The following is an 11,414-nucleotide window of genomic DNA, read 5'->3' as shown; positions in this document are numbered from 1 at the left end:
TCACAGTTTCGACGTCGCCTTGGTGGCCTGCTCGGTCCCGAGTTGGAAGTGGGACACGTAGTTGGGGTCTTTAATGGCAGGCCTGTCCATGTTGAACATCGATATGTCGTAGGCAGTTCGACCGTCAATTGCGAGCTGACTCAAAATCCTTCCAAGCACTGCCGCAAACCTAGAATGTTGAAACAGAATAAAACGATGCAAAACAAAACTGAAAATAAGCACAGACGAAAGAAGATTAATAGTATCATTTTCGTTTTAAAATTCAGCATAATTTTGGGGGAAATTTGGAGAGTTGGGTTAATGAAATTACTGTCGATGAACCTTGAACATAGTACCAGTAGTCAACTCTTATTTTTTTCCCTCTATTTCTTATCTCTTACATGTTTTTCATCTCAAACTTGTGGTATTTTCGCTTTCGTATCTTTAAACCTGTAGAACATGTAACTTGTGCCAATATGTTATTCCTGCGATATGCACACTCACCAAAACCTCGAGAAACTGAAAAAGTGAATCGCCATTACCTTACCGGTATAAACTATTGCTTACACCCCCCCCCCCAAAAAAAAAAAAATAAATAAATAAAAATAAAAACAAACAAACAAACAAACAAAACAAAACAAAACAAAACAAAAACACAGAAAAAAGAGGAGTCTTGCATAATAATGAAATAGCACTCATTTTTAGGTTTTCATAAGCTCTTGCATAGATGAAATAGGTCTTACAATGTTATGCAAAATTGCCTAGAAACACTAGTTTACGACGATTCAGCATTCTACGAAATTAAGGTTTAACTTTGCACCTTTACCAGTGCATGGGGTTGAGACCCACCACCCTGACCAGTGTCACACAGGGAACATCTTTAAAGGTGCTCACTTGTCCGAAAGGTGCGAAGTTGCACAAGTAACAGATCTTCTAGTGTAACACTGGTAAGGTGCAAAGTTGAACCTATTTTTCTTGGTCAGAGTGAGAATTAAATCCACAAAATCTTTCAAGGTAGAACTACAGCTCACAAGTCATATATATGCATGCACGAACTGATCAAAGAGATCCCTTTGACTGGCAGGTGCCCTATCGCCATTCAAACAAAAGGGAATGACATCAGTTTGGTTCTTCCTTCAGTACCTTTCTGACACCTCAGTTACATTACTGGGCGATGTTCGTTATTCCGAAGGTTCGTTGATCCAAAAATAAAATAAGGTTCGTCAGTTGGAAGGTTCGTTAATCCGAAAATGAAATAGATGTTCGTACTAACGAACTGTTGGAACTACAAACCTTTGGAATAACGAACCTTACTTCATTTTCGGAATAACGAACCTTCGGAATCATGAAACTCCGAAATAACGAACTGTAAAATGCGTTAACATTCGATGCCAAAGTTCAAGGGTTATACAGAATAACAGGACAGAGCATTTAAGGGATATTTAATCATTCACTATTAGATTTACTTCATGTACTTGCTAACGCTCTTCGACTCTTCTTACAGAGAGACAAATATCGTAGAGGATTAAAGATAGTTTGACTTGAAACTCACTTGTAGGCGTGGCCAGCCCCACAGCAGAAAATGACGTCAGGATAACCAGTCTTACGACAGTTGTCAATAACGAAATTCCTATCCGGGGTCAACGTGTAGAGACACGTCTTTGTGAACAAGATTGGTCCAAGACCCTGCAGAATGTAAAAGGAAACACATAAAATGGATGTATGTAAAAAGAAGAGTACAGATCATTAGATGTTTGTATATTAATTATTTGAAGTAAAACCGACAATTGGTAAATCACACTACAGACGTAAAATCACAATGGGGATTGCGCTAGTTATAAGCATCCATAGTTATGGGTTATGAATAGATAATTTCAGAGACCCTAACCCTTATGACGCAGTATCTTCATTTTTTTTTTTGTCTTTCGTGTTCAGAGAAATAAGGAAAATAATTTGTCCTCACTCTTGGACACAGCTCTTTGACGTAATCGCTGGCAAGCTTCTCTCTCTTGGGATCAGGGGTGTAGTCCCTTGTCCTAGCGGTCACAACAGGGCCCCCAACGTCCAAGCCGATCTTAAACCCCGTGTTGCCATGGATAGGTAGGAGATACGGCTCGGCTGCACGTGCCGTATGCAGAATGAACACCGGGCACCTAATGTTGCGGAAGAATGGCATTCAAATAAAGAGCCATTGTTATAGGGCAAGAAACATTAACATTCTCTCGTTACTATCTGACATTATATATGTAGGAAACACAATCAACAACAAACACACTCGACGGGAACTGACGTGACATTGCAGTCATTTTCTTATTCATAAAGCAGATTATCTTTAAGAGTTGTGCTTTCGAGAAAAGGGAACAAGCAATTTAAACCAAGTGACTTTAAAAGATTGGGTTGAACAACGATGCAGGTTTGCCTTTGTATTATTGAATTCATCTATGTATGTCCAACATTCCATGCATAAAAACAGTCTCCTGGCCAGGCGCGCCGGAAGCAGTTTTGGATTGGGGGGGGGGGGGGGCAAACATTGGAGGGGGCTCAAGATTAGACCATGCATATGTTACACAATATACACATACACACACACACACACACACACACATCTATTATATATATATATATATATATATATATATATATATATATATATATATATATATATATATATATAAAGTGGCGCACGGTTGGTCGAAACATGGGGGGGGGGGACCATAAAGTAATTTTGACGGTCTGTATGCTTGTGCGTGTGTGCGTGAGCAATAATGGGACTACAATACATTACGGAATGTGAAACATTCAACAACGCAGTCATAGATGAATATCGTAAGTTTTCCTTACATGGATTATGGAATGACGGTGTGAACCGATCGAAAATTATATACTGTCAGCAACATACGGTGAATGGCATAACAATAAAATGCGAGCGAGCGAAGCGAGCGAGCTTGAAAATTTTGATATTCTACAGTTCCAAACCTGGAGTTTTAATTGTAGCTACATATTTCGCTTTGAAATAAAATAATGGGGGCGCATCGGGCGCAACTGCTGGCAATTATTGGCAGCAACATTAGGAGAATGGCATAACGATTCAATGCGAGCGAGCGAAGCGAGCAGGCTTGAAAATTTTGACATTCTACAGTCCCCAAACTGGGGTTTGTAGCTTTATCTTTCACTTTGGAAATTAATGGGGCGGCGCATCGGGCGCAACTGCTGGCAATTACTGGCAGCAACGTTAGGAGAACGGCATAACGATTCAATGCGAGCGAGCAAAGCGAGCGAGCTTGAGAATTTCGACATTTTACAGTATAAAAAAACTCCCGTTTGTAGCTATATCTTTCGCTTGGGAAATTAAGGGGGGGGGGGCATCGGACGCAACTGCTGGCAATTACTGGCAGCAACATTAGGAGAGTGGCATAACGATTCAATGCGAGCGAGCGAAGCGAGCGAGCTTGAAAATTTTGACATTTTACAGTCCCAAAACTCCCGTTTGTAGCTATATTTATCTTTCGCTTTGGAAATTAAGGGGTGGGGGCATCGGGCGCAACTACTGGCAATTACTGTCAGCAACATTAGGAGAATGGCATAACGATTCAATGCGAGTGAGTGAAGCGAGCGAGCTTGAAAATTTTGACATTCTAGAGTCCAACAACTGCCGTCGTAGCTTTGTTTTTCGCTTTAGAAATTAAGGGGGAGGCGCACCGGCTCAACTGCTGGATGCGAGCGAGCGAAGCGAGCGAGCTTGAAAATTTTGACATTTTACACTCCAAAAGCTGCAGTTTGTAGCTATATTTTTTCCCTTTTATTCATATATATACATATTTATTTTATTTTCTTTGTTTATTTATTTATTTTTATTATCATTATTATTATTATTTATTTATTTATTTTTTTTTTTTTTGGGGGGGCTTTTTGGGGGGGCAAAAATGCGTTTTGCCCCCCCACTTTTTGGATTGGGGGGGGGGGGGGCGGCCGCCCCCCCTGCCCCCCCCCCCCCCCCCCACTTCCGGCGCCTATGCTCCTGGCGTCTTCCCACTTTTCGCCATACTGTCAAACATGAGAAAAGCTTTGGGTAAAAGTTAGGGCGCCATCTCGTGTAAATGCTGCTCTGGGAAATACTAGGTCCCACACCAGTAAAACAAGTGGGCCAGCCCGAGCGTAACTCATTTAAAGTAAACCAGGGGACATCAAGAAGCTCTTTCCATCATTCTACACAATTAAATTGTCACGAAAAGACATTTCATCTATCTATCTATCTATCTCTATCTATCTATCTATCTATCCATCCATCTATCTATCTCTATCTCATTCACTAAACCTAGTTCTGCGAGGAACTAATTTTAACAACAGATACCCTTTCTCCCCAACCTTCAATTCATCTAGCCCCCTTTACAAGGCTCCCATTTTGTTTTTTATGACTATCAAGGTTGAAACGTAAACTCATCAACGACTTTACAAAGAAGATGCGACCCACTTATCCTTGGTGAATTCCTTCATGTGGGGCGTGGCGTAGTAGGTGACCTGCTCCTGGGTGACGGTGAGTGGTATCTTCACCCCAACAGAAGACAAGACTTCGTTCATCCAGGCACCTGCTGTGATCACTACCTTCCTGCACAGGAAATCACCTTTGGCCGTGCAGACCTAATAGCAATTATTCGTTAAACTTGACAGTATATGTGCACATGCAAAAAGCTTAATACAATGTACACAGTTGAAGCTCCTTGTGTTCAAAACTTCTTGGTAAATGAACCATACGCTTTGTCCATACATACAGGACGATATTCACCTTATCTAGTCAATCACTGGTCCTTCTACCAAGGAAACAAGCTGACTAAGCTATTTTGCACCATTTAATCTCTGTGTGTATGGGAACTGTATAAAAATGATATAAATATCAAGCCACATTGACATTTTACAGGACTAGGAATGTCAGGTTTAGCGATTTACATTACAATTTGCAACCTACCCATTGACATTTCATGACCAACAGAGAGAGACAAGAGAGATAACGCGGAGATGAGATTTATTAGGAGAAATCACGCTAGTTTTGGGAAAAAAATGGATCAAAAGATGTCATAGAATTGGAACTTTCAGAACTAGAAAATTCCTAATTGGACTGTGTATTACGTGCACATCGCGGAAAACTTATCGTGTCTGACTTGTAAAAAGATGGGATGCTGGGTATCAAAATAATGAATTTTGAACAAATAATATGGTATCACTGTTCAAATTGACAATTCTTCCGTCGAGTTGACAAATTGCCTTTTATTGACGTAAATATACACCAGACCGATTATTCATTGTTTGAGTAGAAGCTATGACAAAAATCATTGGCATACTTAGGCTTACTCGGGTGGGATTCGAACCAAGTTCTCCTGATTTTATAGACAGTGGTCATATCCACGATACTTCTGAGCTTCCGCCCAGTAGATGAAGTGCAATTTGTCAATCAGCTACCGTGAAACATCTCGACGCAAGGACCATCAATCTGAATCAATATGCGGTACCCGCTGCCATAAGGGATCAGAGCCATCTGTCTCTGGCCATCGGGGGAAGCTTAAGGTCTGTAGTGGATATGACGTCTGTCTCGCAGTCAGGTCATGGGTCCGAATCCCATCCGAATGTGTATGCCCTTTTGTAGTTATTACTCACAAGACAGTAAATCGGTGTGGATTTACGTCGATGCCGGGCAATGCCAATCAGGGACAATGCCGGGTATCACTGGTTGTCAATTTAACTTAAGGTTTCTTTGAAGACAGCGAGGGCGAGGCTGTGAAAAAGAGAAAATGGTACATTCCTTTCTTCAAGCTGTTTGATCTTTGTCAGTGTTCTTCTAGTTTTTTGTCTTTTTAAACATTTAGTTCTTCCTCTTCAGAAATACTTGCGCACCTTCGTCAGATTGCCTTGCTTGACAATGTTCATGACGCCCGCATTTTCTATGATGGTGGCTCCGTGCTTGCGGGCAAGTTGAATGTGAACTGCGTTGCCCATGGCTGCGTCCACCAGCCCGCTGTCTTTTTGGTAAAGAGTGATCCATTCGGGGGTAGGGTTCATCTGGGGAAATTTACTCCGAATGCTCTCCCCTTCAAACCTCTCGAACCTGGTACGGGTACAGAAGGGCAATAAAGGGTGACGAAATAATTAAACATACATTGATAATCTCTGGCAGTTTTACTTAAACGCTTTATGAGTTGAATAGGTTGTTATATAATATGTAAAACCAAACGATTACCCTTGATATGGTTATATGATGAAAGACTAACCCTTTGATTTGAGATTCTGCCTCAAGCAATGTTGTCCATGTACAAATGACGGAGCCCTCATAAAATTTTAAATGTTTATTAGGCCCGATCCTGCAGCGACCATGAAACGTCGACAAGAACGGAGATAATTATGGTCTTATCGAAAACAAAATCACTAATGCACTTTATGGCAGTCTAACGGATAGGTGTGCGCATGATTAGGAGCCAAGTGACTGGAATTTAATTCATAATGAACGTTCGTAATTGATACCTACGTGCTCTGCTTCTTTCAGTAACATTATCATGACATCATTATCGACGGGGACGCCATGACCTGTTTTGACACTCCTCTTTAAGGAGGGCACTCCTCCTTCAGGATGCAGCCTGTGAGCTGTTGAAGTCAGACGTCTTCTTCCTCGTAACCCTTCAGTTACCCCTTCTTTTCCATCTCTTCTTCCTCATCCGTCGCCCAAGTCTTGCCCTTCTTTCACCCCTTTCTCTTGATCCACAATTCTTATAATTTTGCTCTTAATTCATCTTTTCCTGTTTTCATGTTTCGTCCACTATGTTTCCTACAGCTTTGCGTATTTAGCTTTCATTTATTTTCTTGTCTTCTACTTTGCAATCCTTTTGAACTTGTTCATAGGGAATAATCTATTGATCCAATGTGCAGTGTACTCATTTTGACCAGGTATTAATCATCTGAACTCCATTGTCTAGTTACAGTATACGTTACACTTCAGTTTGGTTCATATCATACTATGCAAACACGTCCTGAACTTTTGAAATCATAGCAAAGAATATGAACATTTTTTCTTCCTCTCATTGCATCAGTTGAGAGAATTTCGCGATTGACTACACCTTTTTGATGTGAAATTCTATGGTACCAGTCGCACGTGCAAAGGCATGTTGCAATCTTAAACATCAAGAGATGGCAATACTGCAGAATACAGCTAATAGTTTTACCACCCTGGTCATGACCTGTCATACACTGCAAACATAAGTTAACCTAACCCCCAAATTAGAGCGTTATCGCAAAGTACAAAGGTACAGACACTCATTAATTTTAGACCGGTAATGCCATTGTCTTGTGAAAAAAACAAGCGGGGCCTTATCTTACTGGAAGTTGAGCTATATAAGGTTTATTGCTTCTCTGTCAAGAAATTGATAAGGTGAGACTCGAGATTTTGAATACGTGTGAAATGAAAAGTATATAGAAACGTTTGTTTTAAGCAGATCAGCACATTACAGTACTCAACAATCGCTCAGTGTTTCTTGGTATTGCGAGGCCGTCCATTACCAAACCCACAACACATCGACAGCTATAAACTCAGTTCGAATTCTGAAGGAGATCATCAGATTTCAAATGATACCTAACTTATCAAAAGAGAGGGTTTCCAGCTCATCAAAGTAAAAGTAGAAATCAAAATGTGTATAAGAGTGACATTTCCGAGAAAATTAGCTATGGAGTAATGAGGATCGATCTAAGTGCACTATAAGTCCCGGCCTTTAGTACTATGTAGAATAAGATAGGAAAAAATCATGATACCCACTGTGAAGGGAAAAGGACATTGCTCAAAACTTGGTAAACCTCATTAGGAACATTGAATTCTAGTCCCGATAGCAAAAAGGCAATGCGTGAAAAACCAATGTCGACTGTTTCTGCTCAGTTTTCATGAACAGTTCACGAGCCAAAGTATTGAGTAAAACGAGAATGAGGTGAGACGAAAAAATGGTTGACAATGACAGTATAAGCGCTTTCTAGATTACATTTTAGATGTTTCCAAACGTGGAATTTCAACAGCGGGGAGATAAAAGGCATCACTACCTATCAAAATTCAAGTTCGAGATTTTGGATCTTGAATTGTCAGGATTGACATGAAATGATACGCTTGAACTTAAACAATATTACAGAAGGCATATAGCAAAAATTACAACAGCAGTAAGCTCATAACTCACGGTACGTTTTGTTCTGTCATAGCCGTCGCGAACTTCTCGAGGACGGCATGGCCTGGTGTATTCCTCTTGCAAATATCCAGGCCACCTGTCTTGAAGACTAGCTGTATACCTGATTCCCGTTCCGCCTCGCCCCATGCTTCGTACGTGCCCCGGGCCAAAGGAATGTAAGCTTTGTCGTTGTAGGACAGACGTCTGCTCATCAAATCATAAAGGAAAAGGAGGGGGATCGTCATCCCACGAGCCCGACAACCACGAGTCATACGGCCCACGAGCTCGACATTGAAAAGAGGTCCATGAGTAATACAGTCGAAGAGTCATACAGCCTAAGAGCTCGACAGTATGCAAACAAAAGGCCCACGAGTCCTACACTAGGTGGTAAAGGCCACGAGACCGACACCTCGTACGTGAAGCCTCGTGACGTAATGAGCGTCAGACTTGTGGGCCTTGTTGGCCTATGTCTGACTCATGGGCCTTATCTGCCTAGAGTGTCGAGCTCGTGGGCTGTATGACGAGTGGACTGTATTATTACTCGTAGGTGTCGAACTCGTGACATGCACACATATGAAATGTAAATCATTTGTCATGTTTTCAATACATCGGTTTGCTAATGTCTTTACATCAAGTAGGTGCTTCATGGTTGAGGTTGTCCGCAGAGACCACAAATTTAGCCCGATATAATCCGAACTTATTTACTATCCGATATATTCAATCAAAAGTTATACAGACAAATACCTTATCAAAAGGAGGTATGGAGGCCCACACTGTTACAATTCAAGTGCATAGTATAGGCCTATACATCAGAAAATTGGTTTATCAAGATGCAATAACTTATTGTGTAATAACTTTTCTTCTATGTGTTGCTTGAAAGTTTGCATTGTGATGAAAATAAGGAAGAGGGGTTTGCAGTGTCACCATTGTAGTCCTTGGAAGAAATGCTGTTTGGCGAAGGAAGAACTTAGAAAGGGAAGAGTTGAGGAGGGAAGCGACAGTGGGAGAGTGTTAGGACAGCAAATAGTGACATTCGAAGGACAGCCCTAGCTGAAAGTTGAGGTTGGACTATGGAGACGGAAGGAGAGGAGACAGATGTAGTTATAGAACATTACATTATAGAAACGGTCTTTTTAACACAGGGAGGAGAGTTCTTGGTCACTTTGCTTACATGATCCTGGAGAGGTCCTGAGAACCACCATGGTCGTGGCCGAGGTTAAACTGCTCCAGACCAAGGACACCTAAAATAAAGAACATTTATGATACGATTGCTAATGTAGAACGCTAGTGAGAATTTTTTTTTGCTACTTTGAAATACTGTGAGAGATTAATTTCATGACTCATTGCGTTTAAGATGGTAATTACAATGATTAGTGTTTTTATACTTGTACATATTTCTGACTTCTACAAATTGCTTGTAAAGCCCATAGAAATCACAATTATACTGTTCATTCTTCAATTCGGAACATTCCATCTAATGAATGCATGGATCACATTGCTTCATATAACTTGGTTTGTCTGACTGAGGTTTAAGTCGAGTATGATCGGGTGCACGTCAGGAGTCCGACGCACGCGAGTCATATAGCACATGAGTCATACATCCCACGATCCGAGTAACACAACCCACTACTTATAGAGCCTACGAGTCATACAGCCCATGAGCTAGACCAAAAAAAAAAAAAAAAAAAAAAAAAAGGCCCATGAATCCGACACTAGGCCATCAAGATCCATGATTCCAAAACTCATGTATCATAGGGGGACGCAGTGTCGGTCTCCTCCACCTTTTTCCCCTACTTTCGAACTCTTGGGCCTTATTTGAATTGCCTTGCGTCGAGCCCATGGGTAGTATGACTCGGGAATGTCGATCTCGCGGGATGCATGACCCCGGGAAAAGAAAACAGGAGGCTAAAATTATGCCAAAAAGGCCTACCATGCCTATGAGCTCGACACTAGGCAAATAAGGCGCATGACTCCGACAATAGGCAAAAAAAGGTCCACGAGACCGACTTTGCGTACTTTAAGCCCCGTGATATGTCGGTTTTTGAAGCTATGTTTACCCATTGTCGGACTCGTGGGCCTTGTCTGCCTGGTATCGGACTCAAGGAGACCTTAAATTTGCTTAGTGTCGAGCTGGTGAACCAATTTGATGTCTAGCTCTTGGACCTTGTTCACCAAGTCTAGCTCGTGGGCCGTGTAAATCATGAACTTATGACTCGTGAGTTGCATGACTCGTGAGCTGTAAGACTCGTGGATTTCTAACTCGTGACGTGCACAAGATGTGGTATGATTTTAATTTGTTTCCCTTTGTACAGATGAATCTTCACCCTCTGCTTAATAATCTCTTCTTTTTTTCCTTTTATTTTTTGGAGTTTTGGTATTACAACCACTGGATAAGGAGACTACTTGAATTTATGGCACATGTGTGGACAACAATATAAAGAAAATATGAAGAAAATTCAACATGCTTTCACTTTTCTAGCGTAATGAAAGAGCACTTGACTAACAGCTAGTTCATAAGACCTTGTCATAAGGACTTTGCCACATTTGAAACACGGGGTAAGAACGTGTAGTTGTATAAAGTTTAGACATAGAGAACACAAATGCTTAGATGACAAACGTTTATTGACAGAGGTTAATGGAATGCATGCCTATAGAAATTACAGAGAAACCAAGTCAATCGTGTCCTGATTAACGCTGCAACATTGTAAACAGCACTATAAATGAAAGTTTGCTCGAAGTCTTTTCGCATTATGGAAGTAGAAGCGAGTGTGGGTTGATTTTCTGAGTAGGAATCGCGCCTCCCTGGTACGAGCGATGTGAAGAACGTGCTACGCCGATATAAGCAGCCACCGTTCCTTACCACTTTGCGGCATGCATACATGAATATTGTATTACAACGTACTTTGTTGGAAAAATAAAAGATGTCAATACATGTGCATGATAATGTGATGCCACATACGTTTTCCACACCGCTTTGCCAGCCAGTAGACAGCGCTGCTGCCGACACCTCCGCACCCCACCACGATGTAGTCAAACTGAGGGGTTTGCTGATCCATTTTTCAGTTGTTCCAACAGGTAATCCGCGACCCCAAATGCAGTTGTTTCACCTGTAGCCCGATCAAAGAACCTTGTAATCCTACGCGATAGGAAGCGAGCTGCAGACTGTTTCGTGTATGTGGCTAATCAGCACTAGGCCCTATAGTTAATTGTGACGCCCGAGTTCAGTTTGAAACAGTATTCTCTCCCTCT

General features: G+C 41.4%; 1 protein-coding gene across 1 annotated transcript; it reads right to left on the bottom strand.

The window, feature by feature from the left end:
- LOC139741302 (monomeric sarcosine oxidase-like) lies at nucleotides 1-11,221 on the bottom strand. Its single transcript, XM_071651891.1, has 8 exons — nucleotides 11,125-11,221; nucleotides 9,337-9,406; nucleotides 8,178-8,369; nucleotides 5,866-6,076; nucleotides 4,451-4,617; nucleotides 1,943-2,132; nucleotides 1,532-1,665; nucleotides 1-169 (listed from the first exon to the last, which is right to left on the bottom strand). The coding sequence occupies exons 1-8, from the start codon at nucleotides 11,219-11,221 to the stop codon at nucleotides 1-3; spliced, it is 1,230 nt and encodes a 409-aa protein (XP_071507992.1).
- Between the last annotated feature and the right edge of the window lie 193 nt (nucleotides 11,222-11,414).

This window comes from Diadema antillarum, unplaced genomic scaffold (assembly GCF_040938485.1).
Source record: "Diadema antillarum isolate AM-2024a unplaced genomic scaffold, OU_Dant_1.0 seq00000919_RagTag, whole genome shotgun sequence".
Classification (NCBI taxonomy): domain Eukaryota; kingdom Metazoa; phylum Echinodermata; class Echinoidea; order Diadematoida; family Diadematidae; genus Diadema; species Diadema antillarum.
Note: the sequence above shows the minus strand (reverse complement) of the source record. Positions and strands in the feature narration are given on the sequence as shown.

Excerpts from the sequence above, each read along its gene's own strand:
- LOC139741302 (XM_071651891.1), bottom strand. The coding sequence starts at position 11,221 with ATGGATCAGCAAACCCCTCAGTTTGACTACATCGTGGTGGGGTGCGGA. Across the intron at positions 8,370-9,336 it reads CAGGACCTCTCCAGGATCAT|ACGTCTGTCCTACAACGACA; the intron begins GTAAGCAAAGTG and ends TTTGATGAGCAG. Across the intron at positions 2,133-4,450 it reads AAGGAATTCACCAAGGATAA|GTGCCCGGTGTTCATTCTGC; the intron begins GTGGGTCGCATC and ends CCGCAACATTAG.